Source organism: Eptatretus burgeri, chromosome 3 (genome assembly GCF_056783735.1).
Source record: "Eptatretus burgeri isolate ZD-2024b chromosome 3, Ebu_testis_v1, whole genome shotgun sequence".
NCBI lineage: Eukaryota > Metazoa > Chordata > Myxini > Myxiniformes > Myxinidae > Eptatretus > Eptatretus burgeri.
The window spans coordinates 62,398,497-62,420,977 of NC_140963.1; the positions used below are offsets into that span (position 1 = coordinate 62,398,497).

At 42.1% G+C, this 22,481-nt stretch overlaps 2 protein-coding genes across 19 annotated transcripts in view; one reads left to right on the forward strand and one right to left on the reverse strand.

The window, feature by feature from the left end:
- The window catches only part of LOC147030043 (uncharacterized), a 31,726-nt gene extending 9,396 nt beyond the window's left edge, over positions 1 to 22,330 (forward strand). For both annotated transcript variants that reach the window (XM_085873737.1, XM_085873736.1), the window contains exons 2-3: positions 18,400 to 18,475; positions 19,168 to 22,330. In XM_085873737.1, the coding sequence (XP_085729863.1) occupies positions 18,400 to 18,475; positions 19,168 to 19,329 (238 nt within the window). In that variant the 3' untranslated portion in view covers positions 19,330 to 22,330. The remainder of the gene's footprint in view (positions 1 to 18,399; positions 18,476 to 19,167) is intronic.
- LOC147030044 (myocyte-specific enhancer factor 2C-like) overlaps positions 1,691 to 22,481 on the reverse strand; it is an 81,952-nt gene continuing 61,161 nt past the window's right edge. For 16 of the 17 annotated variants that reach the window (XM_085873725.1, XM_085873731.1, XM_085873726.1 and 13 more), the window contains 6 exons: positions 17,575 to 17,773; positions 11,356 to 11,600; positions 9,028 to 9,054; positions 8,481 to 8,601; positions 8,042 to 8,162; positions 1,691 to 3,148 (listed from right to left, as the gene is read on the reverse strand). In XM_085873725.1, the coding sequence (XP_085729851.1) occupies positions 2,839 to 3,148; positions 8,042 to 8,162; positions 8,481 to 8,601; positions 9,028 to 9,054; positions 11,356 to 11,600; positions 17,575 to 17,773 (1,023 nt within the window). In that variant the 3' untranslated portion in view covers positions 1,691 to 2,838. The remainder of the gene's footprint in view (positions 3,149 to 8,041; positions 8,163 to 8,480; positions 8,602 to 9,027; positions 9,055 to 11,355; positions 11,601 to 17,574; positions 17,774 to 22,481) is intronic. The other variant, XM_085873733.1, reaches the window with a different exon arrangement.

The following is a 22,481-nucleotide window of genomic DNA, read 5'->3' on the forward strand; positions in this document are numbered from 1 at the left end:
CCCCTGATGCCATGCCCCTGCACACGCAGGCAGGAATCTAATTTGTTCAGGGTGCCGGTGATAATAATTTGCCGACTCTCTGCAAAAGACACCATGGGATTTTGAAAGCCCACCAAGCAGTGCTAGCAGATGGGTCTGTCAGCTTAATGCCCCTCCAATGGACGTGTATAGATTGATGCATCACCCTGCTTGTGATGCACCAATGTGACAGTTTATAGTTGGGTCAAGATTTGAACCCAAGCTAGACAGCTCAAAGGCAATTGTGCAAGTTTGAGTTGTTAGAGTACCTTTGACTCTGGGTAAGTTGGAGAAATGGTCAAACTTGAGGATTTTATTAAAATCTCTCATCCACTTCACCTTAGATGCATCACCAATTTCACTCCATCTGCAACAACTGGATGTAGCTCAGTTCATGGTGACATCGATAAACACGAAGCTTGAACTTTGACCCATAAATTAATAAAATCCTTCCCACTGCCGTGTGTGTGGACAGTCCATTTGAGACAGCATTCGTTGCCAAAATATGTCTCAAGTCTGTCTATGAGAGGAGGTTTTCAGGTCATTGACTGACTCGTATTTAAACTATTCATCCATTGGGACCATATTCCGCGCAGAGCGTTGGTGCTGCCTAATCAATCTCCTTTGCTATTGGGCACAATCCTGGACGTATCGCCACTCCGACACAGGATACCAGCAAGCTAGCAATCATTTTCCCGACCTCAGAAGGATGACAGGTAGAGTCAATCCGCCCAGTGTTAATTCAACATCCGAGTGGGATTTGAACTCAGGATCCTAGGATCCCAAGCCCACCACCCTAACCATTAAGCCTACACCAGGCATGTATTTATACAATATTTTACCCTGATAAACACAAAAGTTCAATTTACAAGCCCTATGCTTCATCTGATTACAGACATTTAATTGCTTGGGTCATATATAGAAGTCAACCGTCTGATATAATTTAATCGAGAAGATGAAGAATAAGAAGAAAAGAAAAAAAAACTCTGCACACCTTTTATGATGTACAGTACTTTCTAGAAATGTTACGTTTGTCACGTCATCTAAGGACAACAATAAAAGGAAGGGCTAGACATTGAGCTAAGTGGAGCATTTTGCTGCTTTTGAGACGAGCAGTAGGATGAAGTGTGGTGGACCAGATTATAAGAACACAGGGGACGACCGTTAGACCCACAATCTCAAGGTGCAGAGCAATGAGCGAATAAACGTTAGGAAACGTGAAAGGTCCACAATGGTGTTGATGCACAGATCAATGGACCTGCTCTATGACATCCATGCTGGATTGAGGGAAGCATCATGGCTTCAAATATAGACCAGACATCGGCAAGACAAATACACTATCGGTTCTCTCGTTACATCTAACAAAATGTATCCAAAAGCAGGGACGTACTTGTATATCATGCAGCATTAATTCCCCCCTTATTTTTTTCTTCTTCTTGAAAGCGAGTCGAGCAGCTGTTTGAAATTGTGGCAAAATTAACAATTTTGTTTACCTCCAGAAATTTGACGAGCATGACATTTTAAAAACCCAAAGCAAATGTTGCCACACGCAGACCTTTGCACGTAAACGTCTTGTTCGATTCCGCGAGGAAACGCCATGATATATGTATGTATACATGTGTGCACGCACGCGCACACGCACATGCACAAAGAGCTTGTTAGTCAACCAATATATACTGTATATTTTTATATACACGCACACCGAACAAATTATACAATCAAAATACAATTCACAACATGATAATGCACATCAAATGGCTTACAAACCACTCCAATTAAAACCAGAACGATTAAGGCTTTCGAAAACTTGAAGGTGCATTTTCTTAAAAGAGTAAGGCCGAGGGCTGTGTGTTCATCCGAAAACGTTCGTCTTTGGCAAATATTGAACACTTGAAACAACATCATACAAGTCAATATTTTAAGTGTGATCAAATATACAAATATTTAGAAATGATGCTTTTCTTTAAATAAAATATATATATATATATATAGTTGTACTTTTCGGGAGTTTAGCGCGGTCTCATATTTTCTGAAGCACCATGCAAACATCGAAACCGAGATTTATCCAAAGTATTACATCATCCTTACACTGGCCCTCGGGGAGAGGGTGGAGGGCATGTGGTTAGCATGGTAAAGAAAGTCACCACAATTAAAACACAACACTAACGAAGCATTCAAAATTGGTAAATAATATATCTCAAAAGCAGCGCTTCACAGACAACAGTGTACGAGTACTCGGCGGATTTGTCGATTTTTGGATTTGCCTAGAAAAGACATTATCCGTTGGACGTCAAATTTCAGGAGAGTTCTTCAAATCTCAATGTATATAATGATTGCGTTCGCAGAAGTCTACGCACCGATGCTTAAAAGAGTCGTCATCTTATACAATCCTTCTCTCAAGATGATCGAAGGAGAAACAAAAACTTTCATAAAACAACTTTCTGCAGTGTTGGTGGGTTTAAGGGGCAGGAGCAGAAACAATACATAATGTGGTTCAAATGTGCATGTTGGCCAGATGGTGAAAAAAAAATCATAACAGTAACAATGAAATTCATTATAAACACTGCTGTAAACGTGTTTGCTGCAAGCAACAACATGATTCCCGCTGGGTATTTATATATATATCGTCCACTGACCTAAGGGATGTTTTTTTCAGAACTTTGTGGCATTAAATTGACCTGAAATAAGCCTTTGCCGATGGGGTGTCCCTCGATCGGTTAATAAAACTTATTTATCAACCTCCCCCAAATCCCACGCAGAAAAAATGAAACACCGAGTCTGGGCCTTCAAATCTCGCTGGAAGAACCTTCCGTGTCTCCATCACGTCATCCATCGCTCAGATAGTCTCAGGCGCTTGGCCACGGCCAGGTCGGGACCGGTCGGTATCACGAGGCCTCCCTGTGCATTGCGACATGCCGTGGCTGAGACCGTGGTAGTGAGCGCGGCAGAGGTCGCGCTGAACTCCCCGGTGGCAACACCTGTCATCCGAGGGGCCTCCTCCCTATCACTCCCACCGTCATACGAGCTTGCAGAACTGCTCAGACTGTCCGCGGGAGATCGTCCCGATTCCCGGCCCTGTCGTGTTCCTTGAGCGTGAAGGTACACGGCCGTTCCTGCTGTAGTCCGATCTCTGCACACATGAAGAGGGAACAGAAATCATTCTGTGCACACACACACAAACACACACCCCCAGGAATGCTTCACTTTGGGTGTTTGTGCAGAAAAAGCGAACGCACACCACAGCACAATGAGCACATACGTCCGATTGCTTTCAATAGACTGGACTTGAGTTTGTAACACTTTGACCTTTTTACAATACAAATACATTTTCCATAGTTATAATGAAAGCAGATTGAAGTCCATGAGACGTTAACATTATCTATTTATTGACAAATATTTTATAAAGGATACATAGAGAACTCGAAAATAAGAAGAGGGTAAGCAGACAGCACAAGTGATATGCAACTACAGATTAACCTAATAGGGTTTAGCTTGGATTCCTCGGGGGGGGGGGGGGGGATAAATTACAAATCAAGAGGTCATGTTAACATTGCAGAAATGTCGTGAGCTCTCATCAAGAATATTATGTATAATTTTGGTCACCACGTCTGAGGAGGGATATAGCTGCCATAGAACAGGGACAGCATCAAGTTACTAGATTGATCCCAGGCCTAGCTAGACTAACCTATGAGGAGTGGTTGAAGGAGACAGGACTTTGTACATTAGAAAGGAGGCGATTTGATGGAGATGTTTAGGTTAATGAAGGGTGTAAACAAAATGAATGCTGAAGAGTTCAGCAGAATAGATGGTGACAGGACCAGGCACCAAAGTTTCAGAGTAAAGAAGAGGATAGTTATGAGAGCAGTAACAGTAAGGTAGGGGCCTTTCACTCAGAGTGGTAAGTGCATTAATAGTCCCCCTGGAAAGGTTGTGGCAGCAGAAGCAGTAAATAGATTTAAACTTGACTGATCAGTACAAATAAATATTAGGAAAGGAGCACTATGTGGATATTGGTAGGTATGGCTTGGGCATGACTGGGTGATTGTGTGTGTGTGCTGTAATTGTGATGTATGTGAGTGGGTCTCATCAATAGGTACTGTCAGTGTTTGCTCATTCCTCCTCCACTTCCCGTCCTCCCCCCCCCCCCCCAAAAAAAAAAATTCCCCCTGTTCATGTCATTGTGCCTGCCCTATCCCTCCTAATCCTCCTACTCCTCCGTGAAATAAAATAAGTGTCGATAAACTGATAAGTTAAATTGTGTCAAGGCTCATGGAGGAGCTAGAACAGAATGGATCAGGAAGGAACAGAACAGATATATATATGGGGGACACTCCAACAGTAGAGTTCAGGGACGAAATAAAATGGTAACTGGAGAAATAAGGGATGTAGAGAAGAATGAGAGCAAGAGGAGGGCACAGAGGGTGAAAAAGATGGATACAGTCTCAAACTCTCAATCCCAAAAGTGGAAGGAGAAACTGGTAACTTGAAAAGAGGTGGACTTGGGGAGGGCAAAGGGGGTAGAAAATATCATGGTTGTAGATGGGGGAGATGATGCTGAACAGTTGCATTGAAGTTCTGGAGGGAAGAATGAGATTGAAAATAGTGGTGTTGATAAGGTGCATACAAGTTGGGCCAAATTGCTTCGTGCTATTTCCATGTTTTGTGCATCCTACCAAGAGGAAAATAGGAGCAGCCTGCAAAGTGAGCTTTTATAGCTGAACGTGAATGCTGTGCGTGCAAAGCCATTCATTTTGTGCGTTTTGGACAATTCGGCTCATAACGCATAATTGATTAAATCGGATCATTCAACGACGTGACGGGTTCTTGGCGTGTTGAAAAAAGAAAGTTATGGGAGTAACCAGATGCTCACAGAAGTGAGTTTTTACTTGTTCTTCAACATACAAGTGCAAGGACAGTTCCAGTTTATTGGACTATTGTGAGTATCTCGTTCGTATGATATATTGAATGCCCCCACCTCTTCCCACCCACGGGTACAGCTTATTTGCGAGTCGTAGCACAAGTACGATTTTGTATTGCTAAAATAAGCAAATCGATTCAAATTGAATTGAACAGACAAAATAATTATTTTATGTAAAACTGGTTTTTATATTTCTAGAATCTCTCTGCAAATACGTCAAAATGGACACACATCATTTGCACCAAACTTCAGAAGTGACATCATTCCAATATCATGACGAGGAGAGAATGAGTCTTTCTTGTGGACACTCACTTTGCGGCACTTTCATCTGATCAGAAAAACAAGCTTTTTGCCATTTTCCTTGCAGGTTGTAAGCATCTCAATGCCATGACATCATCTGGACCGAAGATCAACCAATACGCACGGTCGACTCGTATTCTTAATGCATTTTCATCCATTTATCGGCAATCGACTTTGATGCCTCGGTGTGCTGCCATGGCAGCAAGCTAATCGGGCGGGATAACAAATTGTAACGCATGTTAATGACGCTTCGCACATCCTTCAATGGCATCAGATTTCCAAACTGCACCGGTGTTTTACTTTGAACCGCATTACCGTACTCATATGGAGTCCTGTATATTTTATAAGCCACAACTTGTACAGCGATTACACAACAGTAAATGGCATACTCAACATCCACAAGAAGGCTCGTTGGTGATTTTTAAAAAGATTTTGATTGCTTCTCCTTTACAAAAGTTATTTCCAAAAAGGAAACTTATGAATCATTTGTCATTGAAGTACTTTTGTGTAACTCTGTTATGCATTGATTGTCGCAGCAAAGGCAATCGATCAAAGCAGCGCTTACAGGACATCAGGTGTGCTGCCAGGTGTACTTGTGTAGTGTCATAAATGTAAGCAGTCCTCACCCCCTATTTGAGCTCGATTCTCGAATGTAATCATGCCAATGGCACCTGCTGTATTTATACCACATCACAGACTGTTCATTCAAAAATAGTCCATTCCCAAAATTTGAACTTAACACAACTTGAATGGAATGATCAAAAGTCTCATAATTACCCACCACTGTTCAATGTGACTTGGACTCCTGCCAGGACACGTGACACAGCAGTTTCACTGCTCAGGTAGTATGGTAAATATACAGGTAAATGCTCAATCGAAAGTGCATGCAAGAGATATGAAGTGTTGAAATGTTCCCTGAACGAAGTACCCACAATAGTCCACGATACACCAACGTTTTGCTTATTTTTCAAAAAACAGCCAATAAGGATTAAGGAAATATTTCTTCTTTATGTTAATTTATATTTTATTCTCGCAGGAGCTACCTGTAGCTGCTCGGCTGGGTTTTCCCGGCGGTGGTTTCAGAGTGTGTTGGACATTGAAAAGCTATGGAGTTATTGGCCTCATGGTGGTTCCCTTTCACTTGCAGGTCGGCAGGTAGCACTACGTGACCCCCTCATCCCAATATACACTTTTTAGCTGCATCTTGCATCATCAAAGCAGATGTCAAGGCCAACGCGTGGCAGCTTATAACCTTTCCCAGATTCTGAAGTGCCTACACCCAAAAATTTTGGGCCTCCAGCTGCTATGGCTTGGCCGTGAAAGAATAACGTACAAGCACTTGAAGAGATATATATATATATATATATATATATATATATATATATATATATATATATATATATATATATATATATATATATATATATATATATATATATTGAAAAACAACTTTGACATTTCTTTGATGATGGTAAGTGTCTTGTTCCAAGAACATTATGAATGCCCCTCGTTTGCATCAGGCAATATGAAGTTAGTAAGTCAAGCTCAAAATATTCATCAGCAGTATATGTTCATTGTATTATAATCATGCAGTTTTCTCAACTGTCAAGTATGAACGGTTGATGTAACGACAGAGCATGTCACAACAGAACACAGATGGTCCATTAAAATAGTTCCGCATCACGAGAGATCAAACTAGTAGAATAAAACTTTAATTATTGTATAATTACCATTACGCTTCAGTCCTTACAAACTCTATAGTGTATTGTCACCTCAATAAAAGTTATATAATCAGGGTTAAATTTTCGTTGGCATAAAATCTCAACTGCAACCCGTCGTCCTCATGTTTCACATGCAGGGAATTGAATCCTAGAGTGTAGCATCCTTTTGGAGGGGACATAGTCAGCTGGCCTGTCTGCTAGCACTTGCTTGTGGCAGTTAAGGATTTCGCAGCACCTTGTTTTCTCTTGTTTCACAGAGAAGTTTGTACATGTATAACATGCAGGGCAAGGACATTGCAAGACACCAGTGTACTTGAACAGCAGATAACAATGGACTAATGAACACTCTATATGGGATGTAAACCCATGATCGCAGAGTCAAGAGATTAATGTCAGATGGAAACATAAGTCAACTATTGTCCACCAATGTCAGCAGACTGGGCGTGGAGGCAGACGGTGAGTGGTGTGGCATTTATTTTGTACCTGAAAATGGCACAACTTGATGGATCCTCTCCTTCCACCACCTCTTATGCTCACATTCCCACCTAACAGCTATCCTCCCAACCTCCCTTCATTTTTTCCACACTTCCCTATCATTCCCGCTCTATCCTATTTTGCCCTAAACTTCAGTGGGATAGTCACCCCCACACCCCTCCCCATCCCCCACAATGATGCAGGCAATTGACACACAAACCATTTCAAATGCCTAGCTTGAACCCGACTCCAACCCCCCTCCCTCCCCACCCCACCTCAATCTTCAACCAAACTCAGAGGGCCCCAAATCAAAGTTTTGAAGATTTTAGGTTCAATAAACTGAGCCACAAAACAATAACAAAGCAATAACATTACAAGGAAAAGTTGCATACTGTTGCTAATTATCTGTTCTTTGTGACAATGTCTGTATGCAGTGTTACGCCAGTTTCAGAAAAGTGAACAGGATGGATTATTTTGCTATTTTTGCAATGCTAAAAAAATGATAACACAAATGAAAAAAAATATTTTAAAAAACATTAAAAATAAATAAATAGAAGAAAAATTAAAACAAGGACCAATTTCTACCCAAAGAACACAAGGCCAGACATACCCTAATGCACCCAGCAGAGGAGTGAGCTGTGCTTGGCGATGCCATGGCAATGAGGTGCCCCCCAAGGTTAGGGTAGATGCGGGAGAGAGTGCAGCCAGATCAGCCCCGGACAGACCAAAATCTGTGTTGTGGAATAGGGTGGGAGGAGGAGGGTGTAATGTGGTCTTTACTTTTTTCCACCATCAGAATTTGCATGCAAGATCACAACTGATATTGGTTGGTACAACATTAACTAGGAAGGTCAATTGATGGAGATAGAATATCAATTATCCAAACCAAATAGTGGATTTGATGTTTATAAAGTCTGAGCTGCCAAACTACAATCTTTGTCGCCCTCTTGTGGCAATTAGAATAACAATATGGAGTATGAGAGGACAAAGTGGCATTATTGTGCACAAAGATGACCACGACGACATCACCAAACAACATATCCTCATACCAGCTCCATAAGCGGCTGCCATGGCCGAGTGGAAGCCGGCGAGGCCGGGTGGAGGCAGACTTGGAGTCGCCATGGATACGACCGGTGTGGAGAGGTTCTGAGCACTTACTAACCGCTGGCTCTGTGGATCAAAGAACAAATAAAATCAAATATTCTATCTAATTAAAATATAATACAATCCCTCGCTGTAGATGCAACAATTGATATGTCGCTCAGACCTCGTCCGATGTACCATTGCCGCATGGAGGTGCAGAATCCCAATTAGTTTGGAATTATATTAACATGGAAAAATAATAAATACCATTTTTCAAAGTCATAAAGTCACTCGGCCCCTAACACAGGCAATCTTTTCAAACACATGCTGTTAGTATGTCAGGAAAACCGGCATGACGTCGAGAAAATTCTGCAGACATGCTGGAGCATTACAAGTAAATATATAAATAAAAACTATGGAAACTTTGCCATCGTGCACTTGTTGGTTTAACAATGGAATGTGTTAAAGAATTCAAAACACACTGCACTTTAACTCACACACACTAACACTCACCAGCTCCAGCTCCGATTCCCCTTCAAGCTGCACCAACAGCAAGGGATGAACACAATTTGTTTTTCCACTATTCAGTATCTGGTTGACATTTCAGTGTCGAGCTCAACAATTTGAGGAGATAACACCTCATTTCCAATATTAATACCAAAACAAGCAAAAAACCTGCACCATACTCTATTTAGAGTGTTGGTGCTACCAAAGCAGGTTGTTGGCAAGGGTTATACTGGGAAGCTTGCCATTGCCTTCCCAGCGTTGTTTGTCTGTGCCCTATCCTTTTGAATGCTGAGCATCAAAAGCAAAGAAGTAGCACATACCATTTTAAACACTTTGGTATGACTGCAACCAGGATTTGAACCACCAACCTCCCAGACTCAAAGCAGATGCTCTAACCATTACACAACTGAGTCTGGTTTCAAAAAAGGTTTTTAATTATATTGGTTTTAGAATCTGAAGGTGAAAACCTCCAATAAGTTAAGAGAAACTAGTACCGATATGATGGTTCAAAAGACGTGTTGGATGACATGTATATCGTACATAATAGGGAAGGTGAGGAGGAGGGTTCAGAAAAAGAAAGGAGTGTGTGTGTGTGTGTGTGTGTGTGTGTGTGTGTGTGTGTGTGTGTGTGTGTGTGTGTGTGTGTGTGTGTGTGTGTGTGTGTGTGTGTGTGTGTGTGTGTGTAGGTAGTTGAGAAGGGGCAAGAAGGAGCCAATTGTCCATTTTGTGTACATAATACATCGGTGTTCTCAATTGTGGTTGAAACACAAGAAGACTGATCTGATGAAAAAACTGCCATTAAAATGTGGTACTCGCAGAGGAAGCAAAATTGGACATGATACTGTCCTTCAAGCTGGACATGAAGCTCGTTCGTTTTACCAGCAATCATGTGGACATTAAGGATCCCATGGTGAGGGTCTTTGGGTCAGTAGCATGACCAAACCAAGCCTAATTAAGTGCCTAGTATTGGTATCTCAAGCATTTATAAACATGCTAGATATTTAATCCCACCAATTGCACCACGCCGGTGCTGCCCACGCGAGACAAAGCATGAGACGATACTCTTTCAGAAATAATATTAAGCTAACTATGTTGTTTGTTTCCACTCGCATATTTTTCATAATGACAGGCAATTGTGTGTGCAGATTTCTCACCAAACCAAGAATCAAAATTCTCATCGACACATGGCTAAATATTTCACGATACCCCCTTTCTCTGTTTTAAAGAATAAAAGCTATGCAGTCTCAGGGGCCATATAATAATATGCATAAGAGTTGGCATGGGGGTAATAAGTTGGGAAGAAAAAGGAGGGGAAGGTGGAAGAGTAGGGGAGAAAATGGAAAGATAGGAAGAGGGGAATCAGGAAAGGGGAGTGGGAGCGAAGGTGCATGTTTGGATTACAGGGAGGGGGTGAGGAGGAATGAGCTCACCATTGAACTGAATATTTAGTTTATTTCCGACCCCATAATAAACCATCACCCTGGTGTTTTGCAGACGGAATCAATGAGTACTCTGTCATTAGGAGGGACTTTAAGACGGGCGTCACATCAGCGAACATTACCTGGTGGATGTTAAAGATCCCACAGTACCTTTCTAAAATAGTAGGCCATTGTGTTGCCGGTACCCTGGCCAAATTCCAATTTCCTTCCCTAACCGACAACACCCTGAGACATTGTAGGAACCGATCCACAGTTGTTGGAAATGGGCACCCTGCTACTACACTTCTGAAAAGGAGCATGGACTATACAATGTGTTGATGGCTCCAATAGAAAACGATGCTCATGAGCAAGCCAAACAGGTTTCTATGTACGTGCTCAAACACCAAACTTGTATCATGCCCTTTAAATAAATAAAAAAAATAAAAGAGAGCCTTTTGTTATGTCCATGGAACTACATTACAAAGTATTACTATACTTCAATTTTTCTGAATGCAGTAAAGTGTCAGCAATGTTAAATTGCCCCAAACAATGGCCATCTGTTGCACAACGTTTTACAAGCCAGGTAAGGACTCCATTGCAGAGTGCCCTTCCCAGATGCAGCATCATCTCAATGAGAAATCAGTTTGTAACATAAGCTGCCGGCACTGTGCTATTTCAGTATTTTGGTAAAAATGGGAAGGAAGATGGAATTTCCCAAAGCTGACAGGCTTAAAGTCAAATCAAAACAAAATTGGGGAAAAGACAAAAAAGGGAATTGAAAAATAAAATGGAAAAGGAAAGCAGTAAAGAAGTGTTTGAGGGTTTATATGCAAGGAAAAGTGTCACAAGCAATAAATTAAAGGGGAAGGAACTCCACCCCCCCCCCCCCCACGTAAAAACCAAGCATTTGGCTCACCAATGCCGTTGGGAGTAGTCCTGTCTTGTTCGTTGGAGGAATCAGAACACGGAGGTCTGGCTTTGTCATGGTGAGAGTCCCGATGCCCATGGTTAGTCCTTGAGAAGGGTTAGCAGGTGATGCTGCCTTGTTGGAGGCTTGTTTGCTTTGAGCCAGGGTGGTGGGACTTGGACCAGGACTTGCGATGGCAGGGATGCCAGAAGAGACCAGCAGAGGAGAGGCACAGGATGTTGTATAGCCGTTGCCTAAAAGCAATCAAATATGGAAATGCAGGGGATTGGGGGGATATCACATGTCCAAAAACCCTTGCAGAAAATATTGGGTTCTGAAGTATGAGGGGTTGTCAAAAAGGTTTTTCTCTTTGGGAAAAAAAAAGTCTCAGGGCTAATAAACACGAAAAAGAATGGGTGACATTGGCTATAAACTACAGGGAAAATGTACCACAGCTGTGTTGAGTTTCGCTTCATGGTCAAGAGAAAAACTTTTTGGTCAAGAGAACTCCCCCCACCACCTCGCCCCCTCATATGTTTAAATAGATAGCAACAGTTGTGTGGAACTCTCCCAAATGCTGGCACCATCTCAGAAAAGAAAAATTCCCAGATTGAAAAAAAACAAACAATTACTGCACAGAGTTTCACAGTTTTGTTTACAACAAAAACTTTTATTCGCAACGAATGAGTTGATTTGTCTGAAAAAAACACATCTTGCCTTTATTACCCCAGGTATGAAACGAAAAGCAGGGTTAAGCAATTGGTTCACTTGGTCTGTCTGTCTACAGAATTCGGTCTATGATCGAGGAACAACTTGATTTCAACGTAATGTTAGATTTTGAATACTGTAGAACACAAATCGGAAAATGAAGTGAAACACGGACCTGCATTTTTACAGTACATTGGCTCTGAATTTGGCAAACTCTACAGAATCTCGTCCCGATAGTGCATGCACAGACAGGAGTAAGTTCATTGTTTTAGTCTATCTGCCTGTGTCTGGCAGTCAAACAAAATTGAAAATCATTCCAAACATGAAACCTCGTGTTTTTTTTTAAGGATGTCATAAAGGATATATAGAACAAGCATGAATAACTAATTTAAAGTGTTAAATAAGGTAGTATAAAAGGCGCTGCATCAACGGTGATAAATTTATGAAAACAAAACCTTTTTTTTCTCCAGCCTTCAAAATATTTTTTGTTTAAATGGAATTATATATTTGAACACTGCAGAACACAAATCACCTTCTTACAACTTCCACAACCCCCCAGTTTTTATCAGTACATGGACAAAACATTATACCATTTCACGCCATCTTTAACTGATCAAATATGCCCCGCTCGCTCTCAGAATTGGGGAATATTGGCATTCAGATAAGATGGCAGCTCATAGGAAATATAGATCATTCTCAAAAATACAAGGTAAGAGTTTAAAAGACCCTTAACATGTCTTTTTTTTCGCAACACTGTGGGGTAAGGTGTTCAACGAACTCTCTAATTACCTCTGCCACTGAAGATGGGAGGTTATGCTTTTTCACCCGTTTGTTACTTGTGAAATTGAAGGTTTGCAAGTATATTGGTTGGTCTGGTCTGTGATTCTTTTTGTTTGTTTGTCTGTATGTCAATCGCTTACAGGTCACAATTTTAAATCAAACTTCACAAAACAGTGGAGTTGGTCATAAGCAAGAAGCCTCTTGATTTTGAGGTCAAAACGTCACCATCTTTGTGAAATTTATAAAATCATCAATTTTCATCTGATTGACTTGAAATTGGAAGAAGATTTGCACAGCCGGTCAATTCATTCAACCAATTTATTATTGAGGTCAACATAGGCCAAAGGTCAACAACATCGGTACAATTTCTAAAATCCTCAATTTTCATCCGATCGCCTTGAAATTTGATGAGGATTTGCACATTTGGTCACTGAATTCAACAAACGATTATTTTTAAGGTCAAACTTGTTTTTGGGATTTTGCAAGTACCGTGGCTCTGCACGACATCGTGCTACTTGCAAAATCGAAGATTTGTAAGTGTATTTGTGGTTGGATTTTGTTATTCTGTTTGTTTGTTAATAGCATACAGCTCACAATTCTTAAGCGATCATCAATCAACTTTACCAGATTGTAGAGGTAGTCACAACTGAGAAACCTATTGATTTTAAGGTCAAAGGTCAACTTGAGGTCAAATTTCTAAAATCGTCATTTTTCATCCAATTGACTAAAGTTGAACAGGATTTGTATATTGGGTCGCTGAATTGGGAAACTATTTTTGAGGTCAAAAGATCAAAAGAATCGAAACTCCGGTTGTGGTTTTTTAGCGACGGTTGGTTCTCTCCAGGGGTCTCTGCTGACTCTCAAGGATAAGTTTCCGGTCATTGTTTGTCGCATTTTGACTATTTTGTTGCCTCCGTGTTTACTGTGGGCTCCTAGTTCAGTTTTGTTTCAAAATTTGTGCTATGTGGTGAGTTTTCGTTGGTCCTGTCATATCGCATTTGCCTGAGGCCTACCCGTCTTCCCATCTGTGTGCACGATCATGTTTATTTGTATTTTCTCCACATTTCCCTCCACCCTCCTTCTATCCCTCCCAACTATAATCATATGTCTTAAAATGTAAAAAAAAAATAAATACAACAAAAAAAAAAATATTTTCCCCTCTCACCTTATACCCCACATAACCGTACGTGACTTCCTGTACCAAGTCTTCTTCCTCCTTCGACTTTTGCCAAACCACATTCACCATACACCACAATTTTTCCAACCTTTCTCCTTTTCCTTGTATCTCTTCTCCCAAGTTACTCCCTCCTCCGGTATGACAGATCTGAGCGTCATCCTGGCAACAGAGTTGGTCTCTTCATCAAAAACTATTCCTCACTCCCCATGCACTACTCTCACTCCCCCACACCCCCAGGAATACCTCTGGCTCTGGCTTCCCCTCCCCTCCCATCTCATGTTTATCTGTGTGTTGGTTGTACCATCCACCAAACAGTGATGACTCCATTTACACCTCGCTCACGGAAAACATGGACCAACTTCTATCTTCTCATCCCAACTCTCTCTTCCTCATATGTGGTGACTTCAGTTGTCATCATGCCAGTTGATTGTGTGGGGACCTTGCTCACCTGCCATGGCAGTTCACCAAAAGATTTATGTGACTCATTGGGACCAATTCAATTTTGTCAACTTCCTGACAGGGTTCTCAACCAATGGTATTCCATCTCTTGTGGATTTTATTTTGACCAATCTCTGAAAATATCAGCTGTCCTTCCTCCGCTCCAATCGGTTCATCTGATCATATGCTTGTTAAAGCGGTCATCTCTGGCTGTTATTAGAGAGCCACCTCAGCACCGACGAGTCTGGCATTTCATTCAGGCCACCTGGCAGCGACTTCAAGCAGCCATGAAACTTCTAGACTGGTCTCCCATTTCTGCTCTCTCTGACATCAACTCATCCTGGGAATTCTTTCAAAGAAATTTGCTCTCTCTCATGCACAGATTTATCCCATCTCGTCTTCAGTTGTCATACCCTTCCTACCACACATGGTACACTGAAGCTTGTGGCAAAGCAATTGTCCTAAAACAACTTGCCTTCACCTCACGGAAGGCAAATCCAACTGAAAGCAATCTCAGTTCCTTCCACAAAGCTCAGAACAAGTGTGTGTCCATCCTCGGGAGAGCCAGGAAACATCTTTCTAATCTCAAATGTGAACTCTCAAACCTGTCTCCCTCCTCCAAATTTGGGTGGCATCTGGTCAAGTTTGTTTCTGGTGTATGTTCCCCCCTCCATCCCCTCCCTTACCTCAAACGGCCGTACAGCTGTCACTGCACACAAAAAGGCTGAATGCCTAAACTCCATGTTTGCTTCTAAATTTTGTGTCCCAAACCCATCACTTTCTCTACTCACCTTACTCAGTCACACCCAGCTGTTCCTGGACTCTGTGTCCTTTTCTCCCAACAAGATGGAAATTTTGCTGTCAAACCTCAACTCTGATTCTGCAAGTCCAGATGGTATCAGCTCACATGTCCTAAAAACCTGCTCTACTGCTCTGTCTCAGCCTCTCTGTTCTACTCATGGTCATCCACCATCTGCTTGGAAATCAGCAAACATTACTGCTCTGCATATGGTGCAAAAACAGATCCCTGCAACCACAGACCAATCAGCCTTCTCCCAATCATCAGCAAGGTTATGGAATTCATCATCACTTCCGACATTAAATCCTTCCTCTTCTCCAATGATCTGATTTCCGATCATCAATTTGGATTCAGACCAGGTCACTCTACCCGAGACTTGCTGATCCTGCTTTCGCAACAATGGATGGAGGTTCTCAATGCCAGAGATGAGATCAGAGCAATCTCCCTGGACATATTGTGTGCTTTTGATACAGTATGGTGCCCTGCCCTGCTCACCAAACTCTCTTCCTATGGTATCCAAGGCAATTTCAACTCATGGCTTGCAGACTTCCTTTCCTGTCTCAGTGAACGTGTGGCCCTAAATGGAATTCTCATCCCCTCTTCCTGTCCAGGCTAGAGTTCCTAAAGGCAGCGTTGTGGGCCCTGTTCTTTTTCTGGTTTTCATCATTGATCTCTCTGACTCTCTGGATAATCCTCTTTACCTCTTTGCTGATGACTCCACCCTCTGTCGTACCATCTGTCATCCCACAGATCGGCAAGCAGCAACCTCTACACTCTGCAGATCTGGATAAAATCACAAGCTGGTCCAACGTGGAACATGTCTTTCAATTCTGACAAATCTCATTCTCACGATGTCTCTCCAAAAGGACCATCTGCCACCCCCACCCCCCAACCATCTCCACTTTCTCAACAATCCTCTTCAACAAGTCCTTTCATCTTTCATTCAAGCTTCTGGGTCTCACGATCTGCCATGATCTTTCCTGGGTAAGTCACATTTCCAAGCTGGCCTCCAAAGCCAGTCACCGATTGGGTATCCTCCATCATGCAAAGTCCTTCCTTGGCACACCTGAGCTCCTGACCACATGCAAAGCTTTCATCCACAGCCTGATGGAGTACTGCTCTCCCCTCTGGGATGGTGCTCCCGCCTCTCACCCTTCTCGGCTTCATGCTGTGGAAACCAAGGCATTTAGGATCATTGGTATCTCCCACGGTGAGGTTGAGTCTTTGGGCCTCTCACTTTCACCGCAGGCAGGTCGGTGGTCTTTTTTCTTCCACCATCTCCTCTCCAGCCTCACCCACTATATTTATACACAACACTATATTTAAAAACGTTGTGCATGGGTTGTGAGAAAACGTGGTGGATGAGATGGGTGGGTGACAAGAACAAGCCGATGAGATTCTGGTTCAGGTTCCTGGCTCATCAGTGGGATACAAAACTTAAATTGTTCAGCCTGGCAGAGGTATGTGCTTCACCAAGTGTCATTTTTGTTTCTCCATCTGTTGCATGTAGAGAGGACAAATTGGTGCAACAAATTTCAACTCGGAAGGAAATTCAATTAATCATTTACCATTAGCAAGACGCCATCAATAGACAAGAAAATGAAATGGGCTATCTATAAACAGGCCAAATTGTTGAATCTGTAAAATATCTCTCAACAGGGTGGGGAGGCTAAATTGTGGATGAAATATTGAGAAAAGGAAGAGAAGAAGATGGGAGAGTGGAGAAGAGGGAATAGAATTAATTATATTATGGTGGGTGTTGACAGTAGTAAACTCTCCCACTGCAAATATCTATATATTACTAAAACTCTCATCTTGTAAGTATGTATGTATGTATGTATGTATGTTCCGAAATGCAGCCAAAATGGTACACAATAGTGCAAAAATTTTAGGGCCACCTTACTCACCATTCTCCTGTTTCGTTCGTTCAAATCAAGTTTCGTTCAGTAGTGCAGTTCAAATCAAGTGCAGTATCAAGTTAGGTTTAAATTGGGCAAAAAAAAATTATATAAGAAAATCAATGCCCAATTCAGTCAAGTACTCTTCGGGATTATTTGATCAATGCAAACAACCTCAGCGGTATAGTTCGCTGGAGGTTTTTTATTTTTATTTGAAATGATTTTTTTTTATCAACCGCTGTCACAACAGGAACCCAACGGGTTCATGGGTCATCTAGTAAATACTAATGGTAAAGAAAGCAAAACACTTAGTAAATTGTTATCGTGCACGTCCTTATGAAAACTGGCAAAATTAATTGGATTGTGCAATCCACATTAAGAAAGAAGGAAATCTCTTGTGATACTATACACCATCTGCATAGATGTACCTGGGGTTCCTATGCTTGCAGGACGTGGTAGCGTAGGGGAAGCAGAGTGATGCTGGTGGGATGTTGGGTGCATCAAAGTCTGCGGTGTCAGTGTGGGGCAGCCCATGGATGAGATCCCACCCAGGGTGTACGAGCACAAGCCAGAAGCATCCTCAGGCAAGGATATTGGCATGGTAAAAGAGGAAGCTGGCATCTGAGGCTGGAACGAAAAATTGAAATAGACCAACTCTTCTCGAGTCAAAGTATTGTACATTGTCAAACAACAAAATCCCTTACTTCTGGCACCAAGCTGCAGTTTCTGCCACTGGTGGTGTTCAGAAATTTACCATCAGTTGAAATTCTCAAACAACCAAGTTGAAAGGTTCAAACTTCAAAGCTTGATACATCTCCAAGCTGGATTGGTAGCCATAAAATGAAAGTCCTCATCTACACAGGTTTTCAGTGTTAAGAGCGATGAAAGAGACTGACTGGCCAAAGATGAGAAAAAAAATGTACATATACAGAAATGTGAAAATGTTTCGGTTATTCCAATAATCTTCATACTTTTCAGCAAATCATCAGTGATCAGTCATATGTGTTTATTATTGAAAATAAACGGACTTTTATAAATGCGCTTCAAACAAATTGCTTAAATAAATAACAAGAACAGTGCCATTTTATAGTACAGTACAGTCAATACTTGGTGTGTCCACACTTTGCCTTATTCTTGAGGGCCATCACTCTTTTACCCAGACTTCCTGTATATCACTGAAGCACTCTTACAGGAAGGATATTCCACAGTTCTGAGAGGTTAGTTGGGTTTCTCTTGTTCTTGTCTATTTCCAGGCAACCCCAGATGGCATTGATGGGACTCGTATCCAGACTTTGGGGTGGCCATTCCAACACTTGGAGCACACCAGCTGTAAGCTTCTTCTCCAAATACTGTTGTACTCTATTGGAAGTGTGTTTGGGTTCATTATCTTGTTGGATAATTAATCTTCAGATTAAACGATTTCCACTAGGAACTGCATGATGCTGCAGTATCTGCTTGTAATTCTCTTTTGTTTGCATCCCATTGATTTTAACAAGTTTTCCAATACCGAAAGCTGACATACAACCCCAATCAAAGCCTCCCCCATGTTTAACAAAAGGTAGGCTGCAAACTGTGTGTCATAGCGTTCTCCAAATGTTGAGAGTGCGAACTGGCATCTCTTAGATCCAAAAGTTCAAAGTTCAATTCATCAGACCAGAGTACCCAATCTTCGTGTTGCCTTGTAAAATTTCAGTATTTTCACCATTTGCAGTCTCGGCAGTAGTTTCTTTGCAGCAGAACTCCATGGCAGAGTTGCAGCAATCAGCTTTCTACAGAGGTGCAGATGAGATATTAATGTTCCAGTTTGCTCTCATGTCATTTATCAGCTGCTGATTTGATTTTCATGTATTGTGCAAGCTGAGCTTGCCTTCACTTGGAGAGGTTCTTCCGGTTCTTCATGGCCTTTTCTTGTCTTGTACTGAGTCAGTTTATTTCAGGCATTGCAAAGTGTACCTCTCACCATTATAGAAGATCTTCAGCTTTTCTTATATTTTCTTCATAGTGTGCCTTTTGTTTCGCAGAGTTTGGATCTTCACACACTGTTCTGTCGAAAGTTGCTTCCTTTGTGCCATTCTGAACCCACTCAGATTTTCAAACAAGGGGACAAGCTGATGAAAACTAATATCACATATTCACCAATTTGCAACCTTAATTGTGGTTTCTTGGAATTCACATTAATGTAACTAGAGTTGATTTACTGCAATACTTTATTATTATTTTCTGTACAAAAATCCACAAACCGTTTCCTGCATATTATATTTTCTTCGTGGCAAGTCGATATTATGAACACATGATAATATAATATGTACAGCAAAAAGAAAACTTTTCAATGTCCAAATTTATTTTATATACTTCAAGGTAACTGATATTAAATTGACTTTCATAGAAATTTGAATTATAATCTGCCTTGGGTTAGGGTTGTAGTAGTTGCTTCTCTGTTCTCCATTCCTCCTCTTTAACAAACCCTTGTTTGTTCATTTATGTTGAAGTGTTGGTTTGGTGCACGGTACAGTACCGAATTGGGACGAATAATCCTGGTGGAAATTGACACCAAAAAAAAAAAAGGCGCTGAAAAGGAAGGAACAAATGCGGTGGTTCGTCAAGGGTCTTCACTCAGCCTTCATCCTTTTCAACTGATCAACTCATCCTAGACAGGCTCATTGGAGTTACTGTACATTGGAAACGAGGTAAAGATCTTTTGGCCTTTTCCGGCAGACGACATTACAGTCTGAAGGACTACTTATCACTAAATTGGTGACCGTTCAGGTGGGAGACTTGACAGTGTCCACCCGCATCACTGTTACAACATGCACAAACTTTTGACAGTATTGGACTATTGCGAGCATCTCATTCGTTTCTTGTACTGTGTGTGTATAATATATATACACACACACACATATACATATATATATATATATATATATATATATATATATGTATATATATATATATATATATATATATATATATATATATCTACATACACATTACACCCCAAATAGTGGTGTCAGGATTGCTAATACAGTTTAGCCCCAAGACTCCCATCCATCCCTTTGCATTCTTATCAATTCCATGTTCTTTTTCACAAATCTCCCCACATATTGTTATGAATTTGGAAAACTATCACACTCAACATTCAGGTCCTTTAGCTCAGTTATCTCGGTAAGTATGTGTTTTATAGTATATCCGTCGGAGCGGATAAAAAGGAGTGAGTGAATCGGAGAGAAGCAAGCCAGCGAGCCAGCCAGCGAGCAAGCAAGCGAGCGCTCCTGTCATCATCGTCATCGTGGCCTAGGAGGTTGAGGAGCACTCCTGTCGTCATCGTCATCGTGGCCTAGGAGGTCGAGAAGTGCTCCTGTCGTCGTCGTCATCGTGGCCTCGGAGGTCGAGAAGCGCTTCTGTCGGCGTGGAAGGAGAAGTCCCTGTCGTAGTCATCATAGTCTGAGAGGTCAGGGCTGGTCGTGGCGAACTGGAACATCTTCTTCCTCCTCCTCCTCCTCCTCCTCCTCCGGAGGGTCGAACTCGGGAGGGACCATCCGCCAAACGGAGTCGAGGTTTTGGTGGCTAGGATGGGCACCGACTGAGTCAGCCAGAAGACCGCACGAGGCGGAAATGTCCAATATAGACCCTTACCTCCAGCTCACATTCCCTACGAGCTGGGGGTATTAATAAAGGCATTAGCCACCACTTCGTGTGTGTGTGTGTGTGTGTGTGTGTGTGTGTGTGTGTGTGTGTGTGTGTGTGTGTGTGTGTGTGTGTGTGCCCGTCCGTAAATAGTGAACTGTGCAAGTGCTTTCTTGCTGTATATCATTGCCTTGATTTATTCAGTATAGCTCTGCCTTATGTGCTCCCCTCATTCCCCCATCACTGTATAAATAAACCCCGATTGTAAAATGTTTCCGTTCGTTCACATCCATTCTTTCATTGACTGAGTGTGTCGCGTGCTGGGGATAAATTAGCAATGCCATTGTGCTGCCGTAAGGGGACATCTGGACCAACGGTTCTCGGCGATTAAACCGCTCGGAATCGCACACGGAACGAGCGCGCTAAGCGGCTCGTTTCCGTCGAGGGTGTGAAGACTCGGTAGATCGCCATGTGGTCTCTAGGTATTTTGGGATTTGGCGAATAACCCTGTACCACGTGGTGGAAATATTGACGCTTCACGGTCTAAAACAAAGGACCCGTCGACTCCGGACTTATCCGGGGCGACGATCTGAATTCCGGGCGATCGGTCGAGCAGACTTGCGGCTCCATCCAGCGGTCGTGCCCGCGGCCGACGTCCCGGCCCCGCAACAATATAACTAAATGGCCACTGCAGGAGCAGGATTAAACAGTCATAGACGTTTCTGGTATGTGTGGCACCACGAAGACCATGACATGGACTCTGATTGGGTGAAGAAGATAATATTCCGTGGCCGAGCAAGCAGTCATGTGGGTTCTCATGGACCAATGGGTTTGAATCTCTGCAGGCACCATTTGGAAGCTGACCTGATTGGGCTGGGCAACCAATGAACAGCGATGGTGACGGCATCACATGCCAGACTCTTTAAAAGTGCTAGGATGATTGCTCGATCTCTTTCTTCTCGGGTATCTCACCACGGGGTTTCACTCTTCCGGCATTCTGCACAATCGACCATCCTGCCTCTCCGACCAGCTCCTATCCTAACCTCTCCTCCTAGTCGACACATCCACTCTCGGCTTCCTCTGTGCATCCATTGTCCTGTCTGATCCTGAGGGACAAGGCATTCATTTTACATGACCAAACTTGGAGTGACTCACCTCTCAGATGCATGTGTAGAGCAAAGAAAGCCTGATCGTCTGACACAGCTAGCCCACAGCATCTCAAGCTAAGGGAATGCCTTACCCCATCTCCCTTCCATACTCTTCTTTTCTATTTTTTCTTTTTGTGTCATCTTGCTTTTTCCCCGTGTGAGTGTGGGTCGATAAGTGTAGATTAAGGTAGAGATTAACGTGTTTTTGCATTTGGTAAAAGCGCTTCACTGATTGGGTTTTTTTTCTTCCTGTACTTGTTTTGCCTTTAATGCAATCCCACCCCCATTTTCATTACAAATTAAACCTGTATTTTATTTTCTATTTTGAGTATCTTGGATTAGATGTTGCCTTCAGTGCAACTAACGAATTGGGAATCATAAGCACACTAATTCTGAGTAATTGTTAACCCTGAGGCACCATTTGTGTGTTTCAGTAAAATTTGCTTCTGGGCTCAAAGCTATTCTGCAGCATTTAACTCTGTTATAACTAGTCTTTAAGGATCAGACCCATCGATCCATCCATCCATCCATCAGGACCATACGCTGTACAGAGCATCTGTGTT